The sequence below is a fragment of the Rana temporaria genome, chromosome 4 (assembly GCF_905171775.1).
Source record: "Rana temporaria chromosome 4, aRanTem1.1, whole genome shotgun sequence".
NCBI lineage: Eukaryota > Metazoa > Chordata > Amphibia > Anura > Ranidae > Rana > Rana temporaria.
This window is the reverse complement of record NC_053492.1, coordinates 360,567,325-360,582,095: the sequence shown is the minus strand read 5'-3', so window position 1 is coordinate 360,582,095 and position 14,771 is coordinate 360,567,325. Positions and strand designations below refer to the sequence as shown.

The 14,771-nt window shown below is 43.7% G+C and overlaps 1 protein-coding gene across 2 annotated transcripts in view; it reads left to right on the top strand.

Moving 5' to 3' along the window:
• SYNE1 (spectrin repeat containing nuclear envelope protein 1) overlaps positions 1 to 14,771 on the top strand; it is a 595,717-nt gene that overhangs the window by 446,127 nt on the left and 134,819 nt on the right. For both annotated transcript variants that reach the window (XM_040350885.1, XM_040350883.1), the window contains 3 exons: positions 2,073 to 2,255; positions 4,247 to 4,396; positions 7,865 to 8,041. In XM_040350885.1, the coding sequence (XP_040206819.1) occupies positions 2,073 to 2,255; positions 4,247 to 4,396; positions 7,865 to 8,041 (510 nt within the window). The remainder of the gene's footprint in view (positions 1 to 2,072; positions 2,256 to 4,246; positions 4,397 to 7,864; positions 8,042 to 14,771) is intronic.

Genomic DNA, 14,771 nt, shown 5'->3' with positions numbered 1-14,771 from the left:
CGTGTGTACGGGGCCTGATTCTTCCCTTATAGGTAGTTTATAGTGTTATTAAGCCCATAAGCTAACATTTAATTTGCAGCTCACCATTTCTTAGATGCGATGGCTGCATTCATTTTAGCCTTTTCTTTCTTTCTTTTTTTTGCATCTGGTAATCCAGCCAGTAATTCCGTTTTTTTTTTTTTAAAAAAGATTAAGCTTTCCAGCACATAGTGTTAGTTACAGAGATGAAACAAACCATTTAACACTAGCAGGGGTGCTTACAATGATTAGTGTTAATTTATTTATGTAAAACATGGACGCCAAAAGGAAAAAAAAAGTTTTGCTGTAACTGCTTATAAAATGTGATCTGGAGTCTGGCTTTAATTTGTTAGTGTATTTAAACCTCCTATTACATCTAACACTCACCGCCCCCAGACTGACAATGTTGCTGTCCAAAGGTGTCCCCTGTGCTTGTGTATTCAGAGTGTAGGCACTTTAATATAAAAATTGGGTTGTTGGACAGATCACCAGGTGAAAACAGAGGGGAAGGAAGCCTAAGAAAACTGATGTAGCCACCACATCTAAGCTTTGGTAACCTGCAATATATTACATTTTTGGTTTTGGGTTTAATTCTGCTTTAAGTTAATACAAACAACGGAACACAAACTCCTGCGCACGGGTGGGATGTTCAACACTTAGTCAATAGTCTGCATGCAGATTTCCTCAAAAATCAAAAATCCTGTCAGAAAACAAGAAGGGAGAAATAAAGGCGCACCAGCCTCGTGTACTACCATTTGACAATTTATTAAATAAAAAATGATATTAAAAACTACTCACAAACAAATGGTGATAAAAGGCTTGTCACAAACGATGAAGTAAAATACCCCTCAAACACACTCCGGAATGTAGGGGGGGTTTGAGGTACGTCACTACTGGCTTACACGTTTCGAGGCGTCAGGGGCCTCTTCCTTCCCTGACTGCTGGGCTCTGAGGAAGAGGCCCCTGATGCCTCGAAACGCGTAAGCCAGTAGTGACGTACCTCGAACCCCCCCCCCTACATTCCGGAGTGTGTTCGAGGGGTATTTTACTTCATCGTTTGTGACAAGCCTTTTATCACCATTTGTTTGTGAGTAGTTTTTAATATCATTTTTTATTTAATAAATTGTCAAATGGTAGTACACGAGGCTGGTGCGCCTTTCTTTCTCCCTTCTTGTTTTCTGCTTTAAGTTAACACTTATGTAGAGATTTCATACCGAAGATAGGGAGTAAGTGTTACTCATACTGAAAATATGGAGTAATTGTATACACGGTTGAACTTTCGGAGCTCTAAGACCCCTTTCAGACATGCAGACCATTTGTCCATTTTTCATTTATGGATAAAAAACGGACATCAATGCATTTCTATGGAAAAACAGATGTAAACGGATGATCAACCATTTATATCGGTTTACATCCGCATACGTGAAGATCCATTTTTTTAAAACCGATCAAAGCCGATTTTTGTCTCATTAAAAAAACTGATGTAAACGGACAAACGGTCCGTTTTTTTTCATCCATTTTTGCATTGGTAGTGGATGTAAAAAAAACTGATGTAAAAACCTTGTGAGCAACTAATGAGCAGCTGATGAGAAACTGATGTAAACTTCATCCGTTTCTTCTTTGAAAAAACGTGACTGGACTAATGAAATGAACGGTTCGCATGTGTGAAAGTGGCCTAAGGCTAGACCTTAAGCTAGAACGTGGTTCCGGAAACCCGCGATCTGTACACATTTCCCGCACCACGTTCAAAACACATTGCAGTTGTGATCTGCTGCGGGTGTCAGTGTTAAGTTAATGACACCCCAAATGCAGGTGTGCCTTTGTCTGCACCGGATTTGCATGCTTTATGGTCATTGATCCAGAAAGTACCTAAGTAATTGGATCATTATGATAACCTGGCAACTCGAATTTTCAGAAAAGGGTCTACTATAGATGTCTTCTTATTCTTTAGGTTTCCTTTAATTGTTACCATCTTCATAAGTACTTTAGGAATTGAACTTTCCTTTGAAGGAAGTATATGATCTGAACTTGACATTTGTTTTACATTGTCCTAGGAATTCTCCAAAGAGGTTGATGCCAAATCTTCTCTGAAGTCATCAGTGCTGAGCACTGGAAACCAGCTGCTTCGTCTGAAGAAAGTGGATACAGCAGCACTTCGTTCTGAACTGGCAAAAATAGATAATCAGTGGACAGAGCTCCTCACTCATATCCCCGTAGTACAAGAAAAGCTTCATCAAGTAAGATAGGACAGTCTGATGTCAATAATAAATTACGGTATTACATTTTCCAGGCTTTAAAGTGACCCTTTCCTTTGTCAAAGAAGGACTGAGTAAGGCCCCGTACACACGTCCGAGGAACTCGACGGGCAAAACTCATCGTTTTGCTCGTCGAGTTCTGTGTGAAGCCGCCGAGGATCTCGGCGAGCCAACTTTCCTCATTGAACAACGAGGAAATAGAGAACATGTTCTCTATTTGGCTCGACGAAGAACTCGTCGGCTTCCTCGGCCGAAAGTGTACACACGCCGGGTTTCTCGGCAGAATTCAGCTCCGATCGAGTTTCTGGCTGAATTCTGCCGAGAAACTCGGTCGTGTGTACGGGGCCTCAGAGGGTCATCTAACATTTCTCACTTCCATTCTCCTGTGGATTCTGGGAACGGGGAAAGAGTGCCTCATCTAAACTTCAAATCAATTTGCTGCAGATTACACAGGGCTATGAACTTCTTCCCCACACTCATTTGATAGTACTGGGCCAATCACAAGGCACCAGTGCTGTCACAAGGAAGGAGAGGAAGGTAGCGAGTCACATGCTTACCTATAACTCAATATCCAGACCTATACCTGCTGGGTATTTAACTTTGTTCCAAGTGTCTGAACAGATGGGGGATAAGATGAGCATACGCTGTTGGAGGGTGGAGACCTTTCTATTTTGCTATGTGTGCACAAAGGAAAGCGTTGTTTTAAGGAAGCCTGTGCTGAAAAATGGAACACAGCCTTCACAGGCCCCAGGGGCCACATAGAGGTGTGGGTTTATTAGAGGCAAATAGACTATGCACTTTGCAAGTGTAGTTACACTTTTTCTAGTGCAGTGACTCCAGAACGTAGTAAATGAGTGGAAACTCTTGACTTCTATCATCCAATCACGTGCAAGCAAATGTTTTTGTTTTCATTCTCTTTGCATGTGATTTGGTATTCTTTGCAATGTGAAGCTTTGTCTTATTTACTAAGATCTGGAGCAACTGGGCTTACAAAGTGCACAGCCTTTTTGCCTTTAGTAAATCCCCCTCATTGTGCCAACATCTGTTTATTTCATGCTATGGCCGTGTCAGTTTTCTCCCATTCCTGCATGCCCAGAGGAAAGGATGACATTCCGTAAATCATTCTACGTTTTGAAAATACATTATTATATGGAATTATGTCAGTGAATACAATCTTTTTAAACACGAAGGCTTGTAATTATATACAGTAGATGTCAGTAAACATACTGTAAATGAATGTATGCTCTATAGAGGCCTACCTAGAAGTGTTGATAGAGGTATACTTGGAAATGCTGTGTAAGAGCCCATTCACACAGGGACAACACGACTTCTAGCACGACTTTGGGAGGAAACTTGGACACGACTTGAGTTTGAATCATCAGGCAACTTACAAGGCAACTTCAAGTCACCTCCAGGACAGGAGGCTTTCCAGTGGCCAATCAAACAACAATCAGCTCTGTGGGAGGGGGGACGGAGGGGTTTGCCTGAGAAATGTATGTTATCTTCCTGTATTGTTGCTTCAGTTAAGACAGTGATCAGACTTCTGAGGCGACTTTCATTGAAATCAATGGGTACAAGTTGCCTAGAAGTCGGATTGAAGTAGTACAGGAACCTTTTCTGAAGTCGGAGCGACTTCAGTAGTGTACGTTAAGAAGGGTCCCATTCACCTCCATTCATTTTCTCGACCGCGCGACTTGGGACGACTTGGGGTGACTTGAAGTCGGATCCCAGGTCGCCCCAGTGTGAACCGTCTCTTAATGTTATCATTTCCTTTCCTGTTCCTTTGTGTTTTGCCTTCCTTTCCTTACCCCCTTTTTCCTTAGTCTTTTCTCTCTTTTATACTTTCTTCTCTTCTTTCCCCTAACTTCCTTTTTCATTTTTTTCTCCCTTTTTTCCTTCACAGTTCCACAATTTTTCTATGTCCAATCTGCCATCATATGTTATGTGATGTTGAAACTTTGTTTTATTTTTAGCTGCAGATGGACAAGCTTCCTTCACGCCATGCCATTACTGAAGTCATGACTTGGATTTCCCTGATGGAAAATGTAATTAAAGAAGATGAACAGAACATCAAGAATGTTGTAGGATGTGAAACTATTCAAGAATATCTGCTGAAATACAAGGTAATGTTAAACCACAGAGGGGGCATCAAAACACTTTTCCACTGAACCATGTTACTAATCCTTATATTGAGTGGCACTATCTCTTCTCACTAAATTGATAATATTGAAAGGACAATCCTTTGTTCCCTGAGAAATCAGAATTGTCATACAATGTTGGTAAATCATCTCAAATATAAAGGCAACTGTTATTGGGATTTTCACAATTGTTAAAGGGGTTGTAAAGGAAAAATTTGTTTTCCCAAAATAGCTTCCTTTACCTTAGTGCAGTCCTCCTTCACTTACCTCATCCTTCCATTTTGCTTTTAAATGTCTTTATTTCTTCTGAGAAATCCTCACTTCCTGTTCTTCTGTCTGTAACTCCACACAGTAATGCAAGGCTTTCTCCTTAGTGTGGAGAAAGCCTCTTGAGGGGGGAGGGGGTGAGCAGGAGTGTCAGGACACTCCCTACTTTGCAGATAGAGAAAGAAGCTGTGTGTTAGTGGGCGTCCTGACATTCCTGCTCGCCCCCTCAAGAGGCTTTCTCCACACCAGGGAGAAAGCCTTGCATTACGGTGTGAAGTTACAGACAGAAAAACAGGAAGTGAGCATTTCTCAGATGAAATAAGGACATTTAAAAGCAAAATCTAAGGTTGAGGTAAGTGAAGGAGGACTGTACTAAGGTAAAGGAAGCTATTTAGGGAATTTTTTTTTTTCTTTACAACCCCTTTAATTGTTTTAAATAAATCACTATTTGTTAGTGCAATAATTTCTTGCTCGTACCCGGTCACCTTGTTTTGTAATTTACTTTGTTTAACATGAAACCTGCACATGGCTCAAGTATTAAAATGGAACTCCAGATAATATTAATGATCTCAGCATTTCAGTGATAGGACCTGCATATATTCCCTACCTTACTCCATACGTCCCAAGTTTTTGAGATGGGAATAAGGGACACCCACTAGCAAAAATATGTAGGCATAGAATGCACACCCTACAATGCCTCCTTAAAGGAGAAATATACATAAAAAATGTTTTGTTTTAACACACTTATATTGCTTTATACTGGCTTTTGAAATTTACAAATGCAGCAGCTTAAAAACTGGATGAAAGGTTTAGCACTGGAAAACACTTTTTTGAAAGATAGGTGCATTTTATATACAGCTATATAGATCAGAACAAAATATTTGACAAATGCAGAGGGAAGACGGACATAGGGACTTTGTTCCAAATCAGGGACAGTCCCTGGAAATCAGGGACAGTTGGGAAGCTATGATTTTGTACACACGATCTGAATTTCCGATGAAAAAAGTCTGACAGACTTTTTCCATCGGAATTTCCGACCGTGTGTATGCCCAAAGGAGTTTTTCCATCGGATATTCCGAGGAATTCTGTTGGAGTTTACATAGAGTACATGTTCTCTTTTCTTCCGATGGATTTCCTTCAGAATTCCGATGTGAGTTTGGTCGGGCTAAAGCCTGATCGTGTGTACAGGGCATTACTCTTATATCTGCAAGCATTCTCTAGGTTCATAGATCTTCTAGGTGCATAGACCTTCTCTTATTGAAACTATTTTAACCAAACCCAGCCAAATAATGGGTGACTATAAGAAAATAAAATGGATGTTTTAGTTGCATAGTCCCTTCTCCCAATTCAGCCAGTGATTTTACATTGGGGGAAATCACCTATATGTTTTTCTCTCCATAATGCATGTTCACTGACTACATTGTGCAAGGAATATAGCCTTTATTAAGAGCAGATTATTACATGAGGCTGATATCAGTCATGCATACAAAAAAGAAATAAGCGCGCAACTCCAAACATTTAAATGTGCAATCACAAGGGAGTGAAATAATGTTATATCAAAACCATAAAGTGATGAAAAAATTGATGTGTTGATGTGTTGATACACCCTGTACCAGGTGAACATTAAAGATATAAATAAACCCAAAACAAATAAGGAAAGAGGTAATTGAGTGATCAAAGTCCTCAAAAAAATATATCAAGAAAATCCTGACCACCAGATACTTCCAAGCAATAGTTCATTAATCGCTGCAGACTTTAACCCAACATCTTGAAGAAACTTGAATCTTTATATTCAGCTGAAGAAATATAAATACTGACTCTTACCCAATCGTTGGACCCCGGTTTTAAGGAGGTCAGATGAGCTTGTGCATCAGCCTGCCGGCCCCGATGTATAATCACTTATGTTGGGGAGGAGTGCTTCTATCTTGCAAGAAGGAAGAGAAAAGACTTCAGCTGTCTTTCCAGGCCATATGACACAAGAAGAATGGTAGTCAGATTTCAGTTTTCAGCTTGGAAGATGCAGGATAATAAATTCTGAACACGTAGACTCAGTGGAAATGGATGGAGAAAAAAGAGATCCTCATAGTGTAGTATATCCAAAGAATTTATTAAAAAAACACTTTAAAAACTTCACAGCAGGCACCAATCCACTTAAAAAATTCTCACAGCAAGTCACTTCATCATAAAAAATATGTAAAAACTCAGGATAGAAAAGAAAAACACTGCATCAAAAAAATATATATTGTAAATAAAATATACAGCCAAGGAGCGAACCAAAGAGCTGGAGTATATGAGTGTGATGCCATAACTGGCTTTCCCTGTTGAAGCCAGTTATGGGGAAACATGTCGGGTGGAGCTATTCTTAAAACGCCATCACACTCATATACTCATATACGCATATACAAAGTTCACAGTTTTATGAGAACAGAGTCTCGGCATCCTGGCAGCAGGTGATTCTAAGGCTAGATTCCCATCAAACTGGTGAGATGTGTTGTGTTAAAGCATGCATATTTTTTTTATGTTAATGTGCACTACATTACACAGTCCATTTAAAATGAATAGGTTGACAGCACGTCTTTCCTAGCAGTGCACTGCACCACAACACATATTAGTGTGTTTACTAGTATAAGGGGGAGGGGAAATTTGGACTTTAAATTAGGTCATGGCTGGGTAGAGTCAAGCACCTCCATCCCTGTCGTTTTTTGAATGCAATTGCTACCAATGTGGCGGTACGTCACGAATGATGCAAATAGAAGAGTGGGTGGCACTTTAAATGAAGCTCAAGATGACAAAGACAAGTAAATGGTGGGTTGGTACATATGTACCAACCCACCATTTACTTGTCTTTGTCATCTTGAGCTTAATTTAAAGTCCCACCCACTCTTCTATTTGCATCATTTGTGACGTACCGCCACATTGGTAGCAATTGCATTCAAAAAACATATTAGTGTGTTGCTGTGTGTTGTGCTGCATAGCAACTTGGTCAGAAAGGAGCATTGAATTTCCATTTAGAAAAGAGATAACATAATGTCCTTGGAGTCAGAAGCTGGTAAAAATGGTTTATGCATTAAACAGTAGTGTAGGCTAGCACTATGTAAATAAAGAAAATAAATAAGTTAATGCCGGGGTAAACACTGTATTACCTACATTCAACAATTCAGGTTATCATTTGTATTTTTTTTGCAGGGATTTAAGATTGACATAAATTGTAAGCAGCTGACGGTGGACTTTGTGAATCAGTCAGTTCTCCAGATCAGCAGCCAGGATGTGGAAAGTAAGAGGAGCGACAAAACAGATTTTGCTGAGAAGCTGGGAGCCATGAACAGACGCTGGCAGATCCTTCAAGGATTGATAACAGAAAAGGTACTAATAACGTACATACTTAGTGGAACTACACTGGATCTGAGCACCACAAACCAACAACACTATTTAATTCATTTTTATATGGCAAACTCACCATCCAAACTCATCATCCATGTCTCCATGCTTTATTTTGCTGAGAAATCACTTTGAAAAACAACACCCTAGCATTTCTTACCATGGCCATCTAAGGGCAGATGACATTTACTTCCTGAAATACATCTGCCCTTAGCTCAGGCATGCAGGCAGGAAGGCGTGCTTAGCTCTGGAAACCCCTCCTCCTCTCCTGAAGACCCCTTGGATGTATAACATAATTTCCTAGGCCTGTAATCCAGGAAGTAACTGAAGAAACAAAAGTTTAAAACAAGTAAATATTATGTACTCTCCTATCTATTTACTAATGTTAGAAGCATAGGGATTAAAATAGTTAATGTTGATTGAGAGAGCGAAGAATTGCTTTAAATTGCAACTCCCAACATTGGTGTCAGTGACCACAATAATAACCCCAGCATTGGTGTGAGTGACTGCTAAATTTAAACCTAGCATTGGTGCCAGTAACTGCAATAATGCGTCTAACAATGGTGGTCAGTAATAGTACTATGTAAACTCTTCATTATTGGTCAGTAACCCCCCTCTCTGCATTAATGACCAGTGATAGTGTTATTTTACCCCCCACCTTGTATTGGTACTGACAATTTCGGCTTCATTTAAGTGCTTTGTGCAACACAGTAAAGCCTTAGCATACAATTCGAGATTTTCCTAGCTTGAGACGGAAAATATTAATTATATGAAGACAGGAGGCAAGTATCTTATGCATTATCTTTCTTTAATAATGCCCATAGCAGAAATACAGTAAACATTTATTGTAACTTAAAAAATTCAAAGAACTACCCTTCCCAGCAGTCACTGGGCCAGTGTAGCCCCTCCCAGACCATAGCCTATATAAGGGACTGTCTGAGGTAACCTATTCCTCTTTCTTCATGCAAATTAGTGTAAACAGGAACCGAAAGTTCAATTAGACATCTCCGCGGCTGCCGGGAACCTTCCGACCGGAACACAACATCCGAATCTGGAGGAAAACGAAAGGACAAGGCCAACACGGACCAACTTCATCCGGACCAGCTTCATCCCAACAGGGACTATAGGAAACCCAAACCATTCGGAGCCGACCGGTCAGTTGTCCTCAGGAACATGGACCAACGGATTCAGTCAACGGCATCCCGACTCCGGATCTGGAACGCAGTAGGAACCTCCATCTGCGGTGAACTAAACCCATGGATCGAAACGGAACAGCAATCCCGGGGGATAGTGAAAACGAACTCCCGGGGCGTACCAGCCTCCGACTTGCAGGGTGCGTGGTTCATCAGTCTAGAACGAGAGAGAGACAACCTCGTGACAGGGTTGGGTTGGGAGGGAAGATACTCGCCTCCTGTCTTCATATAATTAATATTTTCCGTCACAAGCTAGGAAAATCTCGAATTATACATCAGACAGGAGACTCATATCTTATGCAAGTTCAAAGCTATAACAATGCATATGACCAATAACAATCAAAATAATCCACAACACTGACATAGATATGTGTACCTCCTGTTCAAAGCGGGATTGGCGGAAAAGCGGTCGCTGACAACAGTCCGCCGCTATAGTAAGTCACAGAGGAAACCGGGAAGAGAGGATTAACGTAGGAAACGAGGGGTTGAAAGACTTGCGAAGATCGCAGCGAGGCTGTCAAGGACATATAAGTCTGTAGACAGCGGACCACATACAGTTGTGGATGTGCGGGGAAGAACGGGTAGAAAACCGATCGAAGTACCGTCTGGTCCAACGCACAACGGAAAAAGACTTGAGTCTCTGAGGCGAGGAATGACGCCTGGATATGTCCAAAGCCTTGACGTCTGACCCACGATGATGGAAATCAGACACAAGAAGACAGTAAGCTCGAAAGACAGTAACCTCAAAACAGAGTGTCAACGTCCCCCAGCCCGAGAACATGATCATGACCTTGGAAAAATCCCAAGTGTGCTGGTACATTGGGCGATTTAAACTTAACGCCTTCAAAATTGACACACCAACGGATCCAAAGAGTCCGCCCGATAATTGGCTATTACAGACCCTGGCGCTTGAACGGGGTCGACCCGTCGTTGATCACACCAAGTAACCCAGAGTCTCCAGGTAGATCGAGATGCCGATCTAGTCCCAGGGCCCAGTCCAAGGCAGGGAATCCCTAGCTGTTCCCGAAAGGTCGTAGTCTGCGACCGGAACCCCGATACTAACCATGTGAGGAGAGGTAGGATGTGCTTCGTGAGTAGAGGGTGCAGATCCCCGTTCGGACCAGCGAGGAGGTGGGGGGAATGAGGAAACAACCTGGGGAGTTCCACCGTCATCCTCAGAAGGAGGGGAAACCATGGCTGCGTCGGCCACCACGGAGTGAACCGCACGACTGATGCCCTCCGGCTCGCTAAGTGAAGGAGGACCCTGAGGGTCACCGGGAACAGGGGAACGCGTAATGTGTCCCCTGTGACCACGTTTGGTGGAGGGCGTCCACATGGTGCGCCTCCGGATCCGGCCTCCGGTTGTAAGAGCGCGGAAACTGGTGGTTGATACGGGGAACGAACAGGTCCATAGAGAAGGATCCGCGAAGTGAGCGAGGATCAGGGACCCTGACCGGTGCGGTCGCCAATCGTTGGAATCGGTCAGGTAACGAGAATCCAATCTGCCACCCTATAGGGATAGTCTGGGGCATATCCCGCAATCGGGATGATGTTGCATTACAGGCAGAAGTGCCCAAAGTCTTACTAGATCCGCTAGGATTCTGGATCAGGGGCCCACCAAGCGATCGACTACCGGACTGCGGGTACGTTGTCTGAACGCAATAGCACACAGCAGATGGACGTGCGTGGCAACAGACTTCCGATGGCAAAAAAGGCCGTCAGGGGTGTACGTGTTGATGTGCAGCCGAGGGTTCTCTGCGGACCACGTCCTACCGGAGGAAGAGGGACTGCACCGAGCACCCCAGCGGAGGCGGCTGGTATCCGACCCTATGACGAAATCCGGTGAGGAGTTGAAAATGTCTCGCCGTTCCGTTTGACGGCATGACGTAACCACTACCGTAGGTCCACCATGGCTTCACTTAGTTTGTATAGCGAAGCCCCTAGCGAAGATGTAGAGTCTCGAGTCTCTGGAGGGTTCGACAGTGAAGAGGGGCTGGAGAGTGGCCTGGATTGACACCGGGAACAGGCCGACTAGGCGAGTCAGTCCGCGTAAGGACACCCGCTGCTGCCCAACATGATACTGATGTCTTTGCGGATGGCGGCTAATTGGGTAAGGGTAGCCGAAGGGTCGCTCGGTTGGTGTCCACCAAGAACCCCAAAAACTCTATCTCCTGAAATGGGGAGATAATAGGTGTTCGTGATCTATGAGGAGTCCCAGATCGCGAAGCGATCCGACCATCCAGGAGGCGTGTTCGCTCGCTGGGCGAGGGGAACCAGCCATTAGAAGTAGGTCGTTCAAGTAGATGTTCAACCTCACCCTTGTTCCACAGGGCAGTAAGTTGGTGAGATTTCTCAAGCTCCCACCGGACGAAAAACCGCCTTTCTTCTTCCTGATCGGGAAGATGTTGTTGAGGAAGTTCAAAGAGAGCGGGTCCATCTCTACTATCGGCTGTTTGGTCCAAGGTCTAGCAACCTGTTGTCCATTAGGACGGTGTTTAGGTTTGAAAAACCGAATGGGATGGTGAACCAGGTATACGCCTGGTAATATAACTCCATTTGTCCTACCATCTTAAAGATATCATCAATTAGCGTGATCCCATTGTGCTAGGTCAACCGGCTTACAGAGGCGGTAGCCTGCTCACTAAGGCGTAGGGTTAGGTGATAGGTCCAGAGATCTAAGACCCAGTACTGTGAGGTCCCAAAGGCCCTCTCTATTCCCTTCCTGGAATACTGAATGATTATGGGATCCACCTCTGGAGTGAGCACCACCGTATTTGGTAATGGAAGGGTGAGTATTCCACCCTCAACTTGTCCAGTTAGCGTACCGATCGATCTCCGGGTCCAGCATTCGATCACCTCAGGTAGAGGTGCCCAGTCACCGGAGTGTGGGTGGCCAATCACCTCCTGATCGAAAAATGGTACTCCACAAGAGTCCAATAAGGTTTTACCCTGGGACCTAGGGTTGGCGTCGTCATGGAGCGCCATGTGCCCACTGCTCACATAATCATCATCATTATCATCATCATTTTCATCCTCAGACTCAAAGGTGTTAGCCGCCTCGTACTCCGGACGACTCTGGAAGAGTCCACGAGGAGTCTGGCTCAGTCCGTCTAGTGGATCGCTGCCTCTGCATGTGCATCTCCCCGAGGCTCGGGGGTCGATTGGAGTCTGGGAAGGCAGTGGGTCGGCAGGCCCGGGAGGGTACTGCCTGGGGCATGTTATTTACTTCCCCTGCCGGGGAGTCCGTGGGTCGGCAGTCCTGGGAAGGTACTGCCTGGGGCATGTTATGTTCTTCCCCTGCCGGGGAGTCAGAGGGTCGGCAGTCCTGGGAGGGTACTGCCTGGGGTATGTTATTTACTTCCCCTGTCGGGGAGTCAATGGGTCGGCAGTCCTGGGAGGGTACTGCCTGGGGCATGTTAATTACTTCCCCTGCCGGGGAGACGGAGGCCACTGTAACGGAATGACCCGTGACACCCAAAGACTTTTTGAGGATGGAGGATACTCCTGTGTCAGCGTCACTGATAACTCTTGGGTCTGAGTCCACTCTGTGCCCTTTGGGCATGGAGTGGCAAGTGAATCGTAATTCATGGATTACATGAGATTTGACATCACGGACAGTTCATATTGCAGGATCTTGAGAGACTACAAGATGTTGGTTAATTGTGACCCCAACCAGTCAATATTCTATGACTCATTTCTATGATTAGTCTAGTGACATGCTAATTGCATCAGGGCTTGGAGGACATTCCATTGTCCTTGTGTAAAGGTGTTGTAACGGACAGGTGTTAATCCCAGGTCTGCTCCCAGAACTCTAATTATGCATACTAGAGACTGCTTATGTGTGATAACCCTGTCTACAATCTATTGATGCTCAGAGGTGTCAAGCGGTATGCAGGGACGGAGTGGGTGAAGGCTTTTGTTGTTAGTAATTGAGGAATGTTTAGTAATTAGCCTTAGTGTGTGAGTGGGGGGGGGGGCAGTTTGATTGTTCCTGTAAATTCTGTGACCTGTTGTACTATATAAAAAGACTGAGAGAAATCATTAAAGTATCATTACATTTGGAACAAGTACAGAGCTGCGTGTCTCGTCTTGATTCTGGGAAAATGGGATGCCTGCTGGTCTGTCTGTGTGTCGATAAGCTGTCGTGACTGGGATGGAAGGTCGTAAATGGTGGTGACCGTTACAGCCACATTAATGTGACGGCGCATACGGGACGCCATGCCCTACTCAGGGGCGTTATATCCTTGCCGGGAGATCCGGACATAGGGGTGCATGTGGGTTGGAACAACCGATGCCCTGGTAGTCTGGACGGACCTACCGACCAGCTCAGGAACCAGTGCAGCACTGAGGTAGGTAGGGCCTTCCAGGGCTGCGTCCACCACTTCAGTGGCACCAGTAGGGAGTAAAGGATCTGTCGCCAGCCACAGGAGAAGAGTCGGCTGTCTGCGGACAGCACGGCCGTGCAGCACAGGAAGATACGGAAGTTATGTACTATAACTTGTATAGTAATTTCTATAATTCATTCAATTATTGTTATAATTTGTTTATGTATATATATATATATATATATATATATATATATATATATATATATATATATATATATATATATATATATATATATGTATTTATTTATTCAATTATATATAAAGTATAGTTTAATAGTTTATATTTTAAAATTTGTTTATATATATTTATATATTTATTTATTCAATCATATAGATTGTATAAATTATTTATTTATAGACATTTATGTTCATTGATTTATTTATATTTATTTAATAAGTCAATAATTTATTCATTCGTATAATTATTTAAATTTATTATTTATTTACATGTATTAATATATTCTTCATTATATGTAGAATAGACTACAGGGGAATAAATTCCCAGAACAAGAACTGATGTTTAATGTGACTGAAGGTGAAGGAGTGACAGAAGCAGGGGAGGGGAGGAATTCCCCACCAGCTAGGTGTGAGTGACAGAAGTTAGATGAGGGGAGATATTCCCCACCACAAGGGGAGCTAGACGTGAGGCTCAGGGCCGTAGTCTCGCGAGACTACGGCCTAACGTGATTTGCATAGATCAGTGAGATCTACACAGAGTTCCAACCATACAGCCGCCCGCACCCTGGCGTGGCGGCGATGGGGAGAGACGGTCTAGCACACGGAGGATGGGGTCCCCAGGACAGGTCCGCAGCAATGGCGCCGTCGATTCGCAATAGCGCGATTGGTGCAGGGAGATCCTCACCGCCACGCCCCCCTCAGAGATGAGACGCTCTGAGGAGAAGGAGAAGAAGGGAGGTAGGAAAAAAGGCGCCGAGATGTTAAAATGGCGCCGTCCTACCTCCAGTCAGAAAACGAGCAGTGTGCAGAGTGCACCGGGGGGAAACAAAAGAAGCAAAGCAGCGGTATATTGTAAAATAAACAAATAAAGAAGCCCCATGGCTGTAAGATGTACACATCAGAGGAAACCACGTTCTCTACAAAACGGGTGGTACAGATAGCAAAGTGGGAAAAGCA